This window comes from Pelodiscus sinensis, chromosome 19 (genome assembly GCF_049634645.1).
Source record: "Pelodiscus sinensis isolate JC-2024 chromosome 19, ASM4963464v1, whole genome shotgun sequence".
Classification (NCBI taxonomy): domain Eukaryota; kingdom Metazoa; phylum Chordata; order Testudines; family Trionychidae; genus Pelodiscus; species Pelodiscus sinensis.
Window position 1 is genome coordinate 3,598,320 of NC_134729.1, and position 20,969 is coordinate 3,619,288.

Below are 20,969 nucleotides of genomic sequence, written 5' to 3' on the forward strand. Positions count from 1 at the left end.
CCAAGCCTCGTCCGTGCACAGGGAGCCCCGCATGGGCGGGCAGACTGGCTGGAAGGGCTGTGTCTAGAGACAGACCCAAGGGAACTGCCTTGGGAGGTGGCGGAATCGCCTCCGCTGGAGTTTTGGAAGCGCAAGTTAGACAAGCACCTGCCACGGGTGGTCTGGACGGTGCTTGGTGCTGCCAGGAGGGCCGGGGACTGGACTGGATGGTCTCTCGAGGTTCCTCCCTGGTCTACAATCCTCTGATTATTCCGCTTCACTGTCGCCTGGAGACCAAGCCTGAGATCGAGTTGTGTGTGCCAGGTGCTGCACAGAGTTATGCCCCCAGCCAAGATGGGCATTCCACCGACACCCCCAGACTGAGACAGGGGCCTCATGGGTCTGCCCCGCTCTCCCGATGGAATGCACCCCTGTGGTCACACCCACTAGCCGTCTGCTACTTGGCTTTGTGCAAGGGCCGCCCTTGGGAGGGATCCTTGGATAACTCCTCACGTGCTGGCCAATCGGCCTGGCAGCAGCCAGCGTGATGGGATTGGCGTTCCCGGCACGATGTTATTCACCCCGCCCGAATCCCCACGGCCGCGCCCAGGCTGAAGTCAGCCAACAGGCCTGTCCTGAGCAAAGGCAAGTGGGCTGACCTATGGGGAGAGGCTGAGGGATTTGGGCCTGGGCATCTGTTGGCTTAGGCTGGGGACGGCTCTGTCTTCCCAAACCGCCAGCCTGGCCCCGTCCACCGTCCGTCTGCTGGAGGCGCCCTGGGGGTGGAGTGTTTCTGCCCCCAGCGCCTGCCTTCCCGGTGCTGGATGCCGGAACCACGCGATCACCTCCCCCTCCCCCATTGTTCAGTAGCTGCCCGCATGCTCCCTCACTCCTCTGCTCCTTCCCGGTGCCCTGGCAAGGCTGGGATGTGCTTGGGCACTGCCCCCTCCCCTCCGCTGGGGGGGGGCACACGGGACGCTGCCCTGCCTCCTCTCCTCCCCATGGGGGTGGTGTCTCAGCAGAGGGGGCGGGGCTCCAGATGGGGTTTGGGGCCTGCCTCCTCCAGCCCCAGCTGCACCTGCCGCCCATGGATTTGGGTTTATTTAGTCTACAGAAGAGAAGAGCGAGGGGGGATGTGGTGCATCTTTCAGCTACCTGAGAGTGGGCTGCAAAGAGGCTGGAGAGGGGCTGTTCTCAGGGGTGGCAGGTGGAGAACGAGGAGCAATCGTCTCAAATTGCAGAGGGAGAGGTCTAGGTTGGAGATTAGGAAAAACTATTTCTCTAGGGTATGTCTACACTAGCCCCCTAGTTCGAACCAGGGAGGCTAATGTCGGCATTCGAAGTTGCAAATCAAGCCTGGGATTTAAATATCCTGCGCTTGATTTGCATCTTCCCAGCCGGTCGCCATTTTTGAAATTTACAAGCCCGGAATAACTGGCCGCGTCTACATGCGGCAGGGACCCGGTAGTTCGAAATAAAGCCCTAGTTTGAACTACCTGTTATTCCTCCTGGAATGAGGAGGAACGTGTTAGTCTACAGCAGGGCTACTCAACTTTGGATGCCCCGGGGCCACCATGATATTCACCACACATGCGGAGGACTGCAACGTAAGTGTGGTTGCATAGACATGCAAATATATATGCAAAGATATGCAAATAGCGTCTTTCACACTGAATACAAAGCACTTCCCACAATGCACCTCTTCTCTGGGAACTAAAAACACCAACACCCTGTACCCATCTGTTCCAGCCAGCCCGTCCGCTTGCGTCTTTCAGTGCTCACCTTGCCTCCGAGATGCCTTGCCATTGGGGAGCGTGTTCCCAGTGGAGGCCATGTTCAAAGGATGCCACCCGCGGGCCGTGTACAGACCCCAGCATAAAACCAAACCACACTGCAGGCCTCAAATAAATGGGCCGCCGGCTGCGGCCCACGGGCCGCATGTGAAGTAGCCATGGTGTACAGGATCTTAGTTTTAAAACTGTCTTTAAAAATATTTCATTTTTGTGTTGCGGAAGATTAGAAAATCACACCTCTAGAAAAGTCTAGTGCAGATTTTTAGATGCAGTCTGTGTATTTGTCTTTATCCTTAAATGCCTGGATCTTCAGCCATGTAGATTTTTTAATAAGCCCTTCAAAGGATCACAAGCAAGAATACCGTGTAGGACCCCAGACCTTCCACGCACAACCTGCAGGAAGGAGACATCAACGGTAAAAACAAGGAAGGGGTCTCCTGTACAGCTGAGAAGACCAAGGAAGCAGATGTTGGACGCTGGGGGACCAGGCCTGATGTGAAGATTGGTCAGTATGACCGTGGGAAGCATGCGGTGGGAATCTCGGCTTGTGTCTAATACAGTTGAAGTCCGGCACTAGGAAGCGTTGTGTCTTCATTGGTCTCGTCGCCATTTCTGATGCGTGTGCCTCAGTGCTTGTGCTTATGGGCAAGCTCTCGTTTTGTAATGAATCAGCTTGTTTGACTGTTTTGCCTCATGCAGAGAATTTACTCGGGGGACGCCGTTCAAGGAGACAAGCTGCTGTATATTAGGAAGGAAGAACAGACTTGAATGCATTTATGCTGTCCAGGAGAAGCTGGGCAGCCCAGGAGAAATCCAAGGCTGGGAGTGTGTGTGGGTCACCCTGCCTTGTAACCCAGGCTGGGGAGCGTCAGAGTGTACCCATCAGGCTGGGGTTACACAAATACCCTGGGAGTGAGCTGCATGTGGCTGGAGGGGGTGTGGCTCTGAGCAGTCCTGGTTGGACAGGGCTCCCCAGGGTACAAGGCAGGGGTGACAGCCCCTCCCACCGAATGGCTTGATTGTACGCTCCTCCAGGGCCTCGTTGTACCGGGTGTTGCACATACCCACCCCGGACTGAAATGAGGGTCCCTCTCACACCTGTTTTCCTCACTCCCCTGCATCCCAGAACTGAGATCAAGACCCCATCTTGCCAGGTGCTGCATGCACCCCACAAACTGAGAGCGCTGCACAGACCCCGACCCAAAGCGGGGCCCCTTATGGGGGGGGGTTGCCAACATGCTTTGAGCAGCCCCTACCCCCCCCATCCCTCACGCTCCCAGCCTAAGCCAATGAGATGAAGAGCGAAGCATCCGTTCCAAAGACAGGGAATCCACGCTCCGGCACCGCGCCATGGACCAGGACAGCCTGCAATTCCGCTACCCAGAGAGTGGCAGTCCCAGCTGCACCAAGAGATCTTGTGGGGGACCCCCAGGATAAGGGTCTCCCAGAGACCGTTTCCTCCTGACCCCCGAGAGCTAGAAGCCAAATCCTGCCCTGAAGCAGGAGAGGCTGTAGCCTGGCCGCCCCTCGTGGTCCTTGTTCCATCTCTTCCTTGGTCCAAATGATTGTTTTGGCGGCAGGGGCCACGGAAAGTGGAAATGTGCAGCTGCCACATGAAAATTAGGATCATTGTTGGACCGTGGGGGCCACACTGCTCCCCATCCCCCCGCCGTAGCCAGCCTGCCCTCCCCTCCGTGGAACCTTAAGCTCCTTTCCTATCGATGGGGAAACTAATAATTAACTGTTCCAGCAAATATCAACTTTCCCCCAATTCTGCTGGCAGATCACCAGCGCTGGCCCGGCCCGCTGCCACAAAAAGGAAGTGTATTCAGCCAGAGCATGTGTTTCTGGCCGCCTGTTAGCAGAGAGGCCGGGAAGGCAGTCTCCTTCTTTGTAGGCCCTGGGCAAGCAGGGACAGGATCCACGGGGCCACAGCCCTCATTCAGCGCTTGATTTGTGGAACTCAAGCGGCCTCCCTTCCTTCCCCGGCAAATACTTCATTGCCACAGAAAGCAAGGCATAGGGAAGGGAGGGGAGGGACGGAGAATCAGAGCCTTCCAGCAGATGGAGGATCTCCATGCAATGGGATCAGTACGGGGCCTCTGACACACAGCCGTTCCCATTCCATCTCCCGCAGCCGGCCTTGTGGGGAGCAATGCTCCAGCCGGGGCACGGGGCTCCGGGAGAGACCCTGCAAGGGCTCCCACCCCACCGCCCCCCTCTCCCTGGCTGGGTGGGGAAGTGGGGAGAGCCCCCCAGCAGGGGCGCTGGGCAGAGCAGGCCAAGTGCTGGGGCCAGAGCGGAGCTGGGGTGGGGGGCAGCATATGGGGCCCCCTGGCTCTGGTGCAAATCAGGGCCCCGGGGGGGGGGGGGTGCCCCACTTAGGGGCTTTGCAATACGGAGCAGCCCGAGCCGCGCGCGCAGCTCGCCCTGGGGGCGGGGGGGGGCTCTCCGGCAGGCCCCGCCCGGACTACAACTCCCAGCCGCCCCGCGCCGGGCCACGTGCGCGCAGCGGAGCCGGGTCCCGCGCTGCGTTTGGCGGGCCATGGCCGGGTTTGAGCCGGGCGCGCTGCCCGACCTGCTGCCGCTCTACTACCGCCGCCTCTTCCCCCACGGGCCCTACGGGCGCTGGCTCAGCTACGGCGGCGGTGCGCGGGGGTCCCGTGCGGGCGCGCGGACGGGGGGGGGGAATGCACGGTAGGGGGAGATGGGGGTGCATGCACGGTAAGGAGGGTGCACGCGGATGCATGCACGGTACGGGGGGTTCACGCAAGGGGAGAAGGGGGTGCACACAGGGGGGTGCATATACAGTACGGGGGGTTCACGCGAGGGGAGAAGGGGGTGCACACGGGGGGGTGCATATACAGTACGGGGGGTTCACGCGAGGGGAGAAGGGGGTGCACACGGGGGGGTGCATATACAGTACGGGGGGTTCACGTAGGGGGAGATGGACGTGCATGCACGGTAAGGAGGGTGCATGCAAGAGGGATGGGGGTACATGCATGGTACAGGGGGTTCATGCGAGGGGAGAAGAAGGTGCACACGGGAGGGGAGGTGGGTGAATGCACAGTATGGAGGGATTCACGTGGGGGGGATGGGGTGCATGCATGGGGCAGGAGACACACATGGGAAAATGGTTGTCAGGGCACATGCACAGGGAGATTGGTGCATGCATGAGAGGGGTGGGGGGCACATGTACAGGGAGATGGAGACAGTGGGAGGAGTAAGCATGGGAGCAGTGCACTGACAGGGCGGTGGAGGCACATGCACAGGGTGGGAGAAGATGGGGGTGTCCTCATGAGGTGGGGGGGCGTGGGAACACATGCACAGAGCGGGGGAATTTGAGAGTGGTGGTGGAAGGAGGATTGCGTACAGTGTGGGGGAAGACGGGCATGAAGCAGGAAGGACAAGAGTGAAAGGGGAGAGTCTAAAAGACCCAGGTCCAGAAGTGGGGGCCCTAGTGGGGGACAGCTGGGACAGAGGGGCCATAAGGAGGCGAGGTGCTGCCTGTGTGGGTAGCCAGGGGCTGTGGGTCAGGACTGAGGGCCCTTAGACCTGTAGGCATGCCCTAACCCCCCCCGCCTCCCCGCGCCTCCTAAGCCGGTTCCCATGCAGCTGTTCTTTCCCGCGCAGTGGCCAAGAATTACTTCCAGCGGCGGGAGTTCTCCTTCACACTGCGCGATGACATCTACGTGCGGTACCAGTCCTTCAACAGCCCGCAGGAGCTGGAGAAAGAGATGCAGAAAATGAACCCCTACAAGATCGATGTGGGCGCTGTCTATTCCCATCGAGTGAGTCTAGAGCAAGAGCCATTGTGATGGGGCCCTGGGGTGTAAAAATCCACCCCCCACACACACTCATCCTTAACTACGCCAGCCTCACCCAGGGTGCAGACCCAGCGTGGGCGATGGACGAATGCGTCAGTCGACCATGCCTCCTGGGGGGTAGGCACACAACTCCGCCAGCCGTTTGGCTAGCTGTGCACAAAAAGCCCTAGCAAAGTCAGCACAGACTGAAATTTGACACAGAGACAACCGCTTGTTTATTGCTCTGTCGGCTGTTTCGTGGTAAGTACCATGCTGAAATGAAAGGACCGTGTTTATATTCCAGACATTGGCGTGTCCAACGGTGTGGCAACAATGAGAAGGCGAGCAAGCTGTCAGGAATAGTGACCCTTCCGGGGGTTTATTTCTGGTGGTGTAACCCAGTTGTTTTTTTAAGTGTGGCAGGCAAGACAAACCCCACTCCTGAATAGGGATGTAAAAGGGAGTCGATGCTATAGACTACATGCAGCCAATCTACAAGGGGAGTTGGTTTTTAAACTGGCTCCCCTCACGGACCAGCTCCCACCTGGCACCCCTGATCCAGACGCAGCAGCTCGGCGTGGCAGGGGTCTTCTCAGGAGTGAGGCTGGAGCGCACTGGCTGCCAGCCCTGCTCCCAGGAACTAGAGAATAGTTGAGTAACCGTAAGAATTCGTGGTTCCTCGACTATTTAGTTAACCGATATTTATCATCCCTCCTCCTGAAAGGGGCATAGGCGTCTGGCAAGGTCGAGGGCCGCTGCTTTTGACCATCCTGGGACGAGAACCCAGGAATCCTGGCCCGGTGCAGGCAGCACCATACACGTGGCAGAGTCCCTGGGGCCGTGCAGGGTCTGCGCGACGCTGCTTTCTCCCCACCTGCTGAGGGAACGAGAGCTGGGCGCTGGGGGAACATTGCAAAAGCCTCTGTACCTGCAGCCCTCACGGCAGCTGGTGGCCAAACCGATCCACGTGGCCTCCCGGGGCAGCGGCTGGCGGCGTATGAACACACCGCCACTGGCTTGGCGTAGGTCAAACTGCGAGACTCCAGGCAAACCCGTGGTTCTAGATGCTGAGCTCCCCTCTAACCGGAAAGGTGAGGGGGGACTTGATCCCCCTTCTCCAGCCCCACCCTCACTCCATCCCTTCCCCTCTTCCCTGGGTGGGAGGGAGAGGAGCTGATCTGCAGAGCCCACAGCCAGCGAGGCGAGATGCGCTGGGGGGAAGGAGCGGGGCTGCTGGGGTTTTTCCTGGAGTTTTCACCCATGGAGTGGCGGCCACGCATGGAGGGGCCCCACAGCTGTTGAAACTGACCCGTCCCACCCCTCCTGCAGCCCAGCCAGCGCAACACGGTGCACATGGGCGCCTTCCAGGCCCAGGAGAAGGAGCTGGTGTTTGACATAGACATGACGGATTACGACGACGTCCGGAGATGCTGCAGGTAGGGCCTGCCGATTGCTCGGGCTGCCGTCACTCCCAGAAGACCCCTGCGCGTGCAGGGAGGTTGTGAGACATCCCCGGGCCCCCCCAACGAGCTTGCAGAAAGGGACACAGAAATCCCATGTTACAGGTGGGGAAACCGAGGCAGGGAGGGCAGCGCAACGTGTTTTGGGGTCTGTCTGATCATTGAAGCCTCTTGAGTTGCCTTGCACCGTAGCCAGAAGACCGACCTTCCCCTGACAATGTTCCCCGTAAAAGTCCGTGCTGAATGCGTTGGATTTATTTCCGGACCAGCCCAAGCAGCTGGTGACTCCAGTGGGCATTGGGTGGGGCCCCAGAGCAATGAGCATTTTGCAGCTGGCATCCAGTGCGCTGCCCCGGCGAGCGCCCGCTCGAGTATGACCCAGGAGCAGGCACCGGGGCACGGTTCTGACCACAGCCTCCTGGGGGGCTTAGATGATGGGAGGCTCAACCTCACGCAGCCTGGCCTCCGTGCCGCTCTCCTTTCAGCTCCGCCGAGATCTGCTCCAAATGCTGGACCCTGATGACCATCGCCATCCGCATCATCGACCGTGCGCTCGTGGGCAAGTACCCGCCGCGCTGCCGGCTGGCCCGCTCCACGGGGCGCGCCCGGGGCTCGGAGGTTTCCTTTCGGACCGTGGCCCGGGTGTCTGCTCGGCGGTCTCCAGAACTCCCCTGGCCGCGAGCCGCCTCTGTGAAACGGGCCCCGATTCAGCGGCCTGACGTGCAGGGGGTGGTGGGAATCCACAGAGATGCCCCGTCCCACCCGTGCACAGCACAGCTTGGCTCCAGCCGGAGCACTGCAGGCTGGGACACGAAGGCCACGTCTGTATGGGCAAGAGCGGCGCCGGTTCCTTTTGCGCCGTCACGGGTGGCCCGGCTGTGCCTGAGCTGCGCTTTTCCCGTGGGGCTCCTGGCCGGCTCCGTGTCGTTGGTCAGTTTCACCCGCTGGCCAGCAGGGGCCAGGGGCTTGTTCTGGCCTGCAGGATGCAAAACACCCGAGCCTCCCTCGGGTCTGTTGGCAGATGATAGCGTGAAAAGGGGGAGCAGAGCCACCCGTCTCCGTGGGCTGCAGCCGCACGCTCGGCTGCTTGGGAATCCTTCAGTGCAGCCCCCAACATCTCCTGGCCCTCTGAGCAATCTAGGGGACTGGCGGGCCCCTCGGTTCCAATCTAGCAGCTTGGAGTGGGTGAGGACGGGGGGATATCAAGGCCCATGAGGCTGTGAGGGTGAAGGTGGGCTGTATGGCATCATAGTTCACAAAACTGGGGGGGGGGTTGGGGAAATTCAGGGGGGTATACACCCCCATCGGGGGGGGTGTAGGGAAACCTCTGCCCCCGCACCAGCATGGAGCAGGTCAGGGGCTCTGCATCCGATCTTGCCCTGCCCCAGCTCAGGGAGTGGGTTAGGGTGTGGCCAGATCACACCGGGTGATGGCTAATCTCTGCTCCCCAAGAGTTGCAGGGAGAGGGCGCGTGTGTGAACCGGGAGGGAGGGAGAAGCTGACCATCCTCGTCGGATCCTTGCTGCCAAGCTCAGCGCTGACTTTGTTTTCCCCGCCCCCTCCAGAGGATTTTGGGGTGAAGCACCGTCTGTGGGTGTATTCGGGCCGGCGCGGCGTCCACTGCTGGGTGTGTGACGACTCCATCCGGAAGTGGTCTTCCGCCCTGCGCTCGGCGGCCGTGGAGTATCTCACCCTGGTGAAGGTGCGTGGGCAGTGCCAGGAGGGCTGGGTACCTGGGAAGCCAGGCTGAGCCGGGCCAGGCAGAAATGGGGCCGGCCGGTTGGAGGCGCCCGTCTGGCCCCAGCTGCTGCGGTTGCCGCACCGGCCTTCTCCCCCCACCCCGTCTGGGAGGCAGGGCAGCGCTGTCCTCCCCCTTCCGGTCTGCAGACCCTGGCTTGTGGCTGATCCGGAGGTGCTGCATGTGGGCCCGGCAGGAGCCGTGAGCGCTGGGTTCCTTGAGCCGGGCTCCTCAGTCAGCGCCCGGGCTCTGGAGAAGGGGCGGGGTTGGGCTGCACGAACCGGCTCCTCTTTCGCTTCCCAGGGCGGGTCCGAAAGCGTGAAGAAGGTGAACCTGGCGGACTCCATTCACCCCTTCATCAGGTCAGTCGCCGGGAGGCGTCTCCAGGACGTCATCCCAGCGGAAGGGCCTGGGACGGCGTCGGGGGGTATATTCGGGCGCTCCGGGATGCCTTGGAACTGGGTCTCCGTCGCATTCGGGCCCCTCAGAGCCCCCCTACCTGGGGGGCCTGCCCCAGCTGGCGTGGAGCAGGTTGCCAGGGACTCTGCATCCGTTCTGCGCCCAGCCCCTGGCTCAGGGAGCGGGTGAGGACGTGGCTAGGTCGTGCCAGGCTAAGCTTTGCTCCGCAAGAGTCGCAGGGAGAGGAGTGTGTGAGAGAGCAGCCCTGGGGCTGCCCTAAGTGAATCGGGAGCTGGGGGGGGGAGGAAGGGAAGGAAAAGGGGGCTGCGCTACATGCAAGGAGGAAGAAGCTGAGTGGCAGGCTGGCCAAGTGGTATTAGAGCAGGACTGGGCGAGATGTGACCCGAGACGCAGATCTGGCCTGCAAACTGCATCTGGCTGCTTTCTGTTGCTATCCTGCTGCCCGGGCCACCGAATTTCCAGGAGGTGGTTCAGGCAGCAGGATCCTATTTCAAGGGCTCCTGGTCACGGTGCTCCCCTGGCAGGGGCTGGAGCTACGAGCCCTTTTCCGGTGTGTTTACTTCAAAGCCTCCGGGCCCCAGACAAACCTGGGGGGGGGGGGAGAGGGGAGCTTGTCCCCGGCCCTGCCCCTTTCTGCCCCACCCCTTCCAGGGGTGGAGCCAGCCCGTGACCAGGTATCAAAATTAAGAAAACCCCCCCCCCCCAGCGCAAATTACTGCCCACCCCTGTATTAGAGGCCTCAGGGTTCAGTGCAGGCCTTGAGATGCCGTCCTCTGCCTACATGCCTGGCAGTTTGTCATGCCACCTGTGCTCTCCGCAGGCTGCCCCTCTCACCACACTCCCTCCTCCCCATTTCTCCCCCCCCAGCAACTCGCTGAGTCTGGTGGAGCCGTACTTCGAAGACTACGCCCTGGTGGGCCAGGATATCCTGGGCAGCAGCGAGAGCTGGGAGAAAGTGGTTGCCCTTGTTCCAGAGCATATCCTTCGCTGGGGCTCTGCAGTTTCAGGGGGCAGGGCAGAGCGAGATCTCCAGGGACCCCGCTTCCTCCTCCCCCCCCGCCCCCTCCCCCCGGCCGAGTGCACCTCAATGATGCCTTGATCTCAGTCTAGGCTTCCACGCTAGAAATGTGGGGCTGTTCGGTCTGGTTTTCCCGGGGCGTAGCTGCGTTTCCCCACTTCTCCAAGATGGAAAGTGCCCGTTGTGTCCCTCGGGTGCTAGAGAGGGGTGAGTGTGTGATGCACACGCAGCGTTGTAAGCTCCTTGGCCAGAAACCGCGCTCCTTTGCCTGTCTCCGGGGGGTGTCTAGCAAGCCCAGTCCTGAGCAAAGACGCCGAGGTGCGGAGAGCGACGCAGCGCCTGCCTTACGGATGTCCGGTGTTTGGCCCTCCCTTTATGGGGGAAAGTAGAACTCTGCATGGATACAAAATTTGTATCTGTGTCTGTATCAGCAAAAATGAGCTCGGAGGTGGTTATCCAGAGATCGCTTTTGTGACTGGCCATGCTGAGTCAGACCAAAGGCCCATTTAGTCCAGTGTCCTGTCTTCGGGCAGCGGCCAATGCCAGGAGCCCCAGAGGGAGTGAACACAACAGGTTCCTCTTCTGTTACCCATTTCCAGACAGACAGAGGCAAGGGATGCCATTCCTACCCATCCTGGCTAATAGCCACTGATGGACCTAACCTCCATGAATTTATGTGGCTCTTTTTTGAACCCTGGTAAAGTCCTGATCTTCACAGCATCCTCTGGCAAGGAGTTCCACAGGTTGACACTGCGTTGTGTGAAGAAAAACTGCCTTTGGCTTGTTTGAAACCTGCTACCTATTGATTTCATTTGGTGACCCATAGTTCACCAATCATAATTGTATAGATCTCTCTCATATCCCCCCTTAGTTTCGTCTTTTCTAAGCTGACAAGTCCCAGTCTTTTTAACCTCTCTTCCATATGGCAGCCGTTCCGAAGTCCTAAGCGTTTTGTTTCCCTTTTCTGAACTTTTTCCAATGCCACAGTATCTTTTTGAGATGAGGTGGCCACATCTGCACGCAGTGTTCAAGATATGGGCGTCCCATGGATCTGTAGAGGCAATAAGATAGTCTCTGTCTTATTCTCTGTCCTTTTTAAACAGTTCCCAACGTTCTGTTTGCCTGCCTTGGCGCATTGTGTGGATGTTTTCAGCGAACTAGCCACTATGACGCCAAGAGATCTCTCTTGGGTGGCGATTTACAGATGCATTGGCGGATGTAAAGCAGGTATCTGCCGATTTGCTGGGCTGCAGGGGTCAGGTTTCCAGCCCCCCAGCTGTGCTGATGGGGGTTAAGTGGGTCCTCTGCAGTGGTTTGTTGTAACCCCTTAACAGCGGATCACCGGTTCGAGAGAGCCTGCTACGGGAATTCCCCAAAAAGCGCGATTCGGTCCAGCGCTGGGAACTCCTGAAAACCAAAATGGATAAACACAGGGTAAGGAACAGCCTGAGACTGTGGCTGGGGACAGGAGAGAATTGAAGCAGTTTGTGACTTGGGGAGGGGACAGTTGGTCTTTGGGCCCAGGCTATCGATTGATATCCCACCCCCTCGCATGGGGGGGTCAGTGGCCTTTGGATCACACTCGGGGGGGGCTGATTGACTGTACATGGTGCTGCTGCCTCAGCCCTGTATGTGCCAGTTCTGGGCACGCCCCTAGAATAAAATGCCAAGCTTTTCTCTAGTTATAGAGATGTAGCCGTGTTAGTCTGGTGTAGCTGAAACAAAAGACCGGACTATGCAGCACTTTAAAGACTAACAAGATGGTTTATTAGGTGATGAGCTTTCGTGGGCCAGACCCACTTCCTCACCTAATAAACCATCTTGTTAGTCTGTAAAGTGCTGCATAGTCCGGTCTTTTGTTCACGCTTTTCTCTGACGCTTTCCACCCGTCAGCCTCAAAGTGCCTTGCACTGATCGGCGGCGTTACCTCCCGTTGTATTGATGGGGAAACCGAGGCAGGGTGAGGTGGCAGGATTTGCCGGGGCAGAGCCAGGAATGGAATCTGGAATTCCGGAGTCCCAGTCCAGCGCTGGTCCCCTCTGAGGTTGGGGGTGCTATAGGGAGATCTTCCCAGCACCACCTCCTGGCAGGGGTGTTCCACAAGGGCCACAGGCTGTACCCAAGACAGCAACCTCCTGGGACTTGTGTGCAGAGGGCCCAGAAGCAGGGAGCGTCCGGGGCCTTGTAGCACAAACGCCTGCGACCGTGCGTCTGCTCCTAGGCATCCTCCAAGAAGGCCTGCCACACGGAGTGGGAGATCATGCTGCAGTACTGCTTCCCCCGGCTGGACATCAACGTCAGCAGAGGCGTGGGCCACTTACTGAAGAGCCCGTTCAGCGTCCACCCCAAAACAGGTCCCGCCAGCCCCTCGCTGTGGGATAGGGGGTGCACAGCGCCGGAACTGTCCCACCAGGCCAGCCCTCTTCCGGCCCGTCAGCAGCCAGGCCCACCCTCCATAGGCACCGGGGCGTTAACCCCCTGTGGGAAGATACTCGGGGTGTTCAGCACCCGCCAGATGGAAGCTGAGGAACAAGTGAAGTGGGGGAGGGGTGGGGAGAGACAGTGAGGGCGGGGCCTAGGGAAGGGGCGGGGCTTTGGGTGACACACCCACTGGGAAGGATACCAGCCCCATCTCATTTCAGACCAGGGTGGGGAGCAAGTTCCCTGCTGGATTCTCCTCTGGCACCGGCAGCTTCCCTTCGAGTGTAGAGCTGATGGGCAGCTCCTGCAGTTTGGAAATCCAGGCAGCCTTCACCTCCCCTGCCACCTCTTGTCCCTGGGCTGGGATTATTTGTAGGGCCTGACAGGCACCGGTGTGCTCGGTGCTGTCCAAAGACAGACCCATCACCGGCTTAGGCTCGGTCGCTTCCGTCCCTGCCCCCCGCCCCCGGAGACTGGTAGCCGACTGAGTTCACCGCCAGGGGTTGTCTTGCATCTTGCCTTAGGCAGCTGCCAGCCCCAGGGAGCCCCTCACCGTGGCCTCTGGCTGACACTGGGGATGCACTGCTGGAAACGTGACGCCGTTTTGCTCCTCCTAGGTCGTGTTTCGGTCCCGATCGATTTGCAGTGCCTGGATCAGTTTGACCCGTTTGCCGTTCCAACCATAAGGTACGGGTGGTCGGCCTCTCTCCGCGTGGCGGGGGGTGTCTCAGCCGCTCCCAAACGCCGCCGCCGATCGAGTCCAGGATTTGGGCATCGAGGGGCAGAACCCATTTGATTTTGGGAGAGATCAAGCAATGGGAAGAGAGAATATGGTGGGTACACAGAGCCCTTGCCCTGAACCTCAGCCAGAAGGAAAGGCGACGGCTTTCCTTCCTAGCATGCAGCCTAGGGATGTGAAAGGTTAACCGGTGGGGGCTGGAGCAGCCCCTGTCCACCACAGGCCGCCCGTTGCAGGCAGGGGCTGCTCCAGCCTGACTGTCCGTCCCCCCCAACCTGCCCTCCCCCTTTAATGGGTTAACCCAGTGGTCCCCAACCTTTAGAGGTGCCCGGGGGGTGGGGCCACTCACGCGCCGGGCGCCCAGGGGCACGCCAGAGGACGGGGATGCCCTTGCACCCGGTGCCGACATGTGCCCCGGGGCCGCCTGAGCACCGCGCACCCAGCGCCGGTGCGTGTCGCGCGCCTGGGGCCAGCGCCTCCTGTGAGCCACGCGCCGGGGGCGGGGCCAGCCCAGGTTGTCGGCGGGCACGCACAAATGCCCCGGCGGGCGCCATGGCACCCATGGGCACCGCATTGGGGACCACTGGTTTATAGAATGTGGGACAGATGGCCTCTGTCTTGCATGATCCGGACGGCGCAGGGTGGGCTGGGGGAGCGAGCAGCCATGCAGGGAGGGGGCTGTTTGTGACTCGGGGCTAACCAGCAGCATTGGGTAGTCACCTTTCAGGGCCTCTCGCTCTGCTTGTTTTTAGCGGCCTGTGCAGTGAACTGGACGCCGCTAACGAGGAGGACGGAGAGAAGGAAAACGAGGCGGAGCCGGGAGCCAAGCGCCGCACCAGGGGTAAGTGGCTGGAGGCAGCAGCCACCAAAGATGCTGCTTTTATTAAAGCACGTGAATATGGGATTTGAGCGGGAGCATCGTCGAGGAGACAGAGGACCCGGGCTCTGTGCCCATGGGCAAGGCACTGCGCCGCTCTCTGCCTCGGTTTCCCTCCCAGCCTGTCTCATGGATTCAGCTTACTAGCTGTTCAGGACGGAGGCTGTCTCTGTGCAACGCCCAGCCCGGAGGGGCCCGAACTTGATTCGTAGAGCTGTGGAAGCAACACTGTTCCGACAACTGAAGTCAGGCGCCGTCTGGGCAAACGGGAGACTAGCTTATGCCTAGGGCCCTACCAAATGCAGAGCCGTGGGAAACTCCAGCATGAAATCTGGCCTTTGGGTTGCCTTTACCTTATCCTGTGCAGATTTCATAGGGGAGGCCAGCTTTTCTCAAGCCGGGGGGTCCTGACCCAAAGGGGAGTTGCAGGGAGATCACAAGGTTATTTTAGGAGGGTCACAGAATCGCCACCCTTACTTCTGTGCTGCTTTCAGAGCTGGGCGGCCACAGGGTGGTGGCTGCTGACTAAGGGCCCAGCTCTGCAAACAGCGGCACAGAAGTCGGGGGAGCAACACCATCTCGGGCCAGCCGGCTGCCTGTGCTGCTGCTGGTTGCGCTCCCTTCAGAACTGGACTCCCAGCCAGCAGCCGCTGCTCTCCAGCTGCGCAGCTCCGACGGTAGCGCCGCTGCCAACAGCCGCACAGAAGGAAAGGTAGCAGTACCACCCTCCCCTACAATAACCTTGGGACCCTCACTTCCTTTGTGGGTCACACCCTCCAATTGCAACACCCTCAGATTTAAATGGCTGAAACCATGAAACGTACCATTTTAACAATCCTACACCCGTGAACAAGTATCCGAGGGGTCGCCGTGTTAGTCTGAATCTGCAAGAACAACGAGGAGTCCTGTGGCACCTTCTAGACTAACAGATACATTGGCGTATAAGCTTTCGTGGGCAAAGACCCTCTTCATCAGAAAGTGGGTCTTTGCCCATGAAAGCTTATGCGCCAATGTATCTGTTAGTCTATAGCAGTATTTCGTAAACTTTTTAAGACCAAGGAATGCCAAACAATACTTTTATTTTATGAGGAACACCAAGGATTTTTTGGTTGAGCGAAAAAAGAAAAAAAAGTCGGGGTAAAAAGGGTCGGGGGGCCGTTATTGAGGAAAGGGAAAAAAAGAGTTTGGGGTGCACCGCACCGCCTGCGAGGGGGAGGAAAGACGCACTCTTGGAAATTGCCGTACCTGGAAAATGAGCTTCCCAAGTAGCCGTAGCAGCAAAAGTCCTAGCGACGTACAAGACGTGAATGAACTGCTGCAGAGCCTGGTGGCATTTTAATAACAACACCGTTCTCTTTTTGTGCTTTCCAGCAGTCAATTTCAAAGCACTGTACAGAGAAGCTCGGTCTCATTATCCCTGTTTTATAGATGGGGAAACTGAGGCACGCGTGGGAGGGGACGGTCCTTATTCCAGGAGGCGGGTGGCAGAGACAGAAATTGAGCCCAGGTCTTCCAAGTGGTGATCCTGTGCACTGGCCACTAGGCAACACTGCTGTTCTGCCATCACAGGATCCCACCGCGGTATTGCGGGCACCTGCAGCTGTGCCAGGGGTGAATTTTCTCTGCATGCCTGAAATTATGAAGGCTAAGTGGAGATACAGGCCTGACCGGCCGTGAATTCACCTCGCCCTCTGAATAAAACCAGCTTGGAAAGCCAAGCTTTCAATGGGAGTTTGAAGGATTGTACTAGGAGGAGCTAATAGTGGCCTTCTGCCTGAGGGGCGCTCCTGGGACATGCAGCCAGCAGAGCCTTTGTGCACATGTCTCTCTGTCCCTTAGACTACAAGAAAACCAGCTTGGCTCCATACGTGCGAGTCTTCGAACAGTTTGTGGAGGAAATGGACAAGTCCCGCAAAGGAGAGCTGCTAAAGAAGAGCGGTAGGGGCTGAGTCCTTGCGGAGAAACCTGGGCCTTTCTTCTTCCAGACCGCGCCAAACGTTTCCCTGTAGAAATGTGGCCCTGGAGTTCTAAATGTGGAAGGGGGTGATGCTGCCTAATGGTCTGTGCGCAGCTGCCTGGCTTCTCTTCCACTCACTAGCTGTGCTGCCTTTAGCTTCCCTTAGCTGTGTCCTCCCTGCAGGTGACATGAGTGTTCTTCACGCGGGTTAAACCAGCACTGAAAACATGGCCCCTCTGCTTTTTACACAGCTGAGCCTCCCGAGATCAGCCTCAGGCATTGGCTTTAACTCGAGCAACTCACCTGAGGGAAGAGGAACTGCCATGTCCTGGCAGCTGGTTGTAACCTGAAGAACACCCCTTCCCCCCCAGGCCAGGGAGCCGTGCTGCTCATTGTGAAACCCTCCATACTGAGCGGAGAGGATGGCAAAGTATGAGCCAGACCAGAGTGTGCGCATGAAGTTTAGATTTAAGGAGCTGATTTTTAGCTACCAAGTGCAGGAACTAGGATTCAGACTCTGTGTTTCCTCTTGGGGTCGTGCCACTGAGCGTGGGTTTGGCAGCAGGATTGCAAGAGGAAGTAGGGAAGTTAAATATCGAGTAATTGACTAATCGAATGGTCGATGCATTTTGCATCGACTATTGGATTAGTCGATAGGGCGCCTCTCCCTTTGAAGTGTAGCAACAGCCCTAGCATGCAGCCTGACACCGGGCTCCCTGCGGCGTTTCAAAGCAGCAGTGCTGCATGGAGCCCTGGGTCAGCAGGGAGTCCCCAGCTGATCCCGGGCTCCACATGGCGCAGCCGCTTTGAAATGCCGCATGCATCCTGGGGACACCCCAGCTGGCCCCGGGCGTCATGCAGCATTCAAAGTGGAGCCCAGAATCTTTCTGAAAGAGGCAGCAAGGACGGGGAAGTGACTGGTCCGATGCTGTCGACCGTCTGATGCTTATTGGATAGTCGACAAGTCGTTCACATCCCTAGGAGGAAGGGCTGGTCTGGTGGGGGAGGTGAACTCGGAAGGTCCAGAGGCAGTTCCTCATTGTGAGCTTGGGCAAATCCGGTTAGCTCTCTCTACGCCAGGTCCCCTTCTGTGAGGGGGATACCAGCCCTTCCTTTGTATAGCTGATTGTGAACTCTTTAGGACAGAAACACCACAGAGCACCTCGCACCCTGATTTCAGCCAAGAGCTGTTGTGCAAATAGTGAATAACAGTGACCCAGGGGACTGCACAGGCTGGTGGATAACTTTGGATGGACGGGCTCGCCTTAGCAGGGAATGGGGCCACACCAGGGATGTTTGCATGGGAGGTTGTGTCTGAAACATCAGGTGACGGCCGCGATACTCAGACAGGCTCTTCCGTGCCTCTCCTGCGACACGTGATACTAAAACACTGAGTGATTGAATTCTGATTAGCCAATCCGGATGCTTTTACTGCGTTATTAACTGATCGCAGTTGATAAAACGAATACCACATGGTCCGTCACTTTGCAGCAAGAATCAGACGTCAACCTAAATGCTTCCCCTCGTCCCTTTTCAGTGTGAAGATCTAGCGCTGGGTTCCCAACCTTTTCCAGATGAGGACCTATTTTGACAATTCAGGAAGACTTGGTGACCCAAGGCAATTCAAAAACGGGGGTAGAGAGGGAGTAGAGCCACCTGGGGACACTTGGCGACCTTTTTGAAATGTAATAGCGACCCATATTTGGGTCACGACCCATAGGTTGGGGAACCCCGATCTAACGCAACAGCGAAAGTCAGTCCGCACTGCTGTGGATCCGTTGGATCATGCAGATTGCTCATTTGGTCTTGGCATGCTGAGATCTGTGTATCGCTGGCGTAAGGGGAAAGAAAGACAGACACATATAACCTGCCGGAGACGAAGCTTTCTCTGTTGTGTAAGAGTGTCTGTTTCTTCCCTTTAGACCTACAAGGAGATTTCTGAAGAGGCCAGCAGCGCCAGTGGGGAAATCCACGTCGGGTATGTCCAGCCAGCCCTTATGAGAGCTGCAATCGGGACAGTACGCAGTTCTAGCTATTTTACTCTTCCTGGCATTGAAAGCTTTACCCAGCAAGACTGCCAACAAAGGAAACCCATCTGCTCTTGCTTCCTGGAATGAGAGGGTTTGGATGTTCATTTTGCAGGGGCCAGCGTGCCCTGAAACACTGCGGGCTTTCAGCAAGAATTTAGAACTGCTCCCTTCTGCGTGAAGCAGGGAGCCGGGGTACAGGCTGCGTTATTTTCTCCCCCCGTCTGCAAACAGCAGGCGGCTTACCTCACCGGGCCCTGTTTGCTAGAACAAATGCAAGGCAGAATTTTACCTACCTGACTCCGAGCCATCGGGATCCCTGGCTGATACGAGAGGAAGGGAGGAATTCTCATCAGCTGCTAGATTTCGACGGCGCAGAGGCCTGGAGTCAGCGCCCAGCTGATGCCTGCAAAAATGACCCACGTGTTTTCTTTCAGTCGGGGTAACGCCACTGCCTGCCGCACCTTAGCTTCCACTGAGACTCACGCTGATCCTTCAGCCGGCCGGTCAGTGGAGATTGGGTCCAAGCTGCTTCCAGCATAAAAGGAAAACACACCCAAGCTCCGACCCTCTGGAGCAGAAGCTGCCGGACAGCCCCAGATGCGTGAGATTGGTCCCTTCTCTTTGTCATTTCTAAGCACAGCTCTTCCAGACTTGGACCCCGGCTGACTTAGTTCAGACATCAACGGCTACTCTCGTTACCTTTCTTCCGTTCTGGCTCCAGCGTGTGTAGATTTCTCCCTACTGCAGGGCATCATTCGCGAGCTCACCAGTGTGTCTGGGCAGCCTGCGGCCGATGGCCCAGTCGGAGCACTCGGTGAATCCCTCTTTTATACTATTTTTGTGCAAAAAGAAAACCATTAAAGGGTTTTGTTAAAGACCCTGTGTCCTTCTGGGGTGCTTGGGCTGTGAGCTGCTGAGGGGAGGGGACATGTCACCGAGCATGGTAGGAAGTTACCCCGTGATCTGAAAAGCCCTCCTGCCCCAGGGGAAAAAAACAGAGGCAGGATTGCAGCTAGGTACAGGCTGGAAAGGCTGTGGGCCCTGGCTTTTCCATTTAGTGTTGTTGCACTCTTGGGCTATGTCTACACTGGCGGCTTCTTGTGCAAGAACATCGTGCGCAAGGGTTCTTGTGCAAGAAGTCTTGCACAAGAAAACGTCCACACTGCCATGTGCGAGCTGTGCTTTTGCACGAGAGCTCCCATGGCAGTGTGGACGCTCTCTTGCACAAGAAAGCTCTGATGGCCATTTTAGCCATAGGGCTTGCGCAAGAAACCCTGCCGAGCGTCCACACTGCCCTCTTGCACAAGGAGCCCTCTCTCACCACGCCGTACTGTAAATTTCCTCGCGCAAGAGCAAGCGGGTGGCGTGGATGCTCTAGAGATTCTTGCGCAAGAAGCCGCAAGTGTAGACATAGCCTTGGTGTTTTAATGCATAAGGTGAGTGCTCATCAGTAAGGAACAAACATACCGTAAATTAGTGCATATAACCCGCGGGTTATTATGTTTTTACAAACCCCGCAGGTATACTTGTCTGTGGGGTATACACACTTATTTTTACTCACCTGGGGGTGAGTGCGGCTTCCCTCCCGCAGGCTCACGTTTGGCGGTGTGAGGCCACATAAGCGTGGCTAGTTCATGCGCCCGCTTCCCTGTCCCCTTCTCAACGGGGCTTTAAAAACTTTAAAATACAAGTTAAAACCACTGAAGGAATAAATGAATGGAAAAGCGGTGTGGTTCAAAGGGGTTACCGGTATATTCCAGCGATAAGGGTGGTACCCTACTTAGCGCTTGGTGTTATCAGCTGTGGCTCATTAACACTTGATTACAGGTGCTTTGCATTAACATTACCCATGGGCTATACATGTGCGCGGGGTATACAAGATGTTTTTTACTCAATCAGGGAAAACCGTGGGTTATACGCAGGTGCGGGTAATACTCGTGCATGGGTTATATGCGCTAATTTACGGTAACTCAGAAGTGGGATAAAGTTTAAGCCTCTGAGTGTCCCCTTCCAACTCCAGGGCTATCAGAGTCCTTTGGCCTTGCAGGCTTGTGGACAGATGCTTTAGGTGCAGGGCTTAGGGTGAAAAGTTTCTTAGGCAGCCAGTCATTTAAAGCAGGGGGTCTCAAACTTTCTGGCCCATGGCCCACCCCGCTCCATGCAGAAAGTTCTTCTTCACACAGCGTGTAGTCAACCTGTGGAACTCCTTGCCAGAGGAGGCTGTGAAGGCTAGGACTGTAATAGAGTTTAAAGAGAAGCTAGATAATTTCATGGAGGTTAGGTCCATAAAAGGCTATTAGCCAGGGGATAAAATGGTGTCCTTGGCCTTTGTTTGTCAGAGGCTGGAGAAAGAGGGCAGGAGACAAATCGCTTGATCATTGTCTTCGGTCCACCCTCTCTGGAGCACCTGGTGCTGGCCACTGTCGGCAGACAGGATACTGGGCTAGAAGGACTTTTGGTCTGACCCAGTGTGGCCGTTCTTATGTTCAGACCACCAGCCAACCACCCATGATAACAAAATGGGAGCAGGAGGGGGCGAGGGGTCTGGCTGGGAGGTAGGGTGCAGGAGCAGGGTGGAGGTCTGGCCGGGCTGAGGGTCGGGGTATGGGAGGGAGGGTGCAGGAGTGAGGGGGGTCTCAATGGGAGAGGGTGAATGATGGGGCTATGGGGTCAGGGCATGGCTGGCTCCATGCCTCCCCCCACACTTGGGCACCACTTCCTGCTGCTCCCG

General features: G+C 57.8%; 1 protein-coding gene across 2 annotated transcripts; it reads left to right on the plus strand.

Moving 5' to 3' along the window:
* Positions 1-4,262: 4,262 nt before the first annotated feature.
* PRIM1 (DNA primase subunit 1) lies at positions 4,263-19,115 on the plus strand. 2 transcript variants are annotated; one of them, XM_075901830.1, is made up of 14 exons: positions 4,263-4,420; positions 5,406-5,563; positions 6,908-7,014; positions 7,524-7,597; positions 8,604-8,740; positions 9,080-9,138; positions 10,064-10,172; positions 11,556-11,648; positions 12,436-12,568; positions 13,253-13,322; positions 14,127-14,215; positions 16,091-16,189; positions 18,131-18,186; positions 18,673-19,115. In XM_075901830.1, the coding sequence occupies exons 1-13, from the start codon at positions 4,318-4,320 to the stop codon at positions 18,148-18,150; spliced, it is 1,251 nt and encodes a 416-aa protein (XP_075757945.1). In that variant the 5' UTR covers positions 4,263-4,317; the 3' UTR covers positions 18,151-18,186; positions 18,673-19,115. The 2 variants fall into 2 exon arrangements, with proteins under 2 accessions (XP_075757945.1, XP_075757944.1); XM_075901829.1 differs by having other exon boundaries at positions 18,131-19,115.
* The last annotated feature ends 1,854 nt before the right edge of the window (positions 19,116-20,969 follow it).

Excerpts from the sequence above, each read along its gene's own strand:
- PRIM1 (XM_075901829.1), top strand. The coding sequence starts at position 4,318 with ATGGCCGGGTTTGAGCCGGGCGCGCTGCCCGACCTGCTGCCGCTCTAC. Across the intron at positions 4,421-5,405 it reads CTGGCTCAGCTACGGCGGCG|TGGCCAAGAATTACTTCCAG; the intron begins GTGCGCGGGGGT and ends TTTCCCGCGCAG. Across the intron at positions 8,741-9,079 it reads AGTATCTCACCCTGGTGAAG|GGCGGGTCCGAAAGCGTGAA; the intron begins GTGCGTGGGCAG and ends TTCGCTTCCCAG.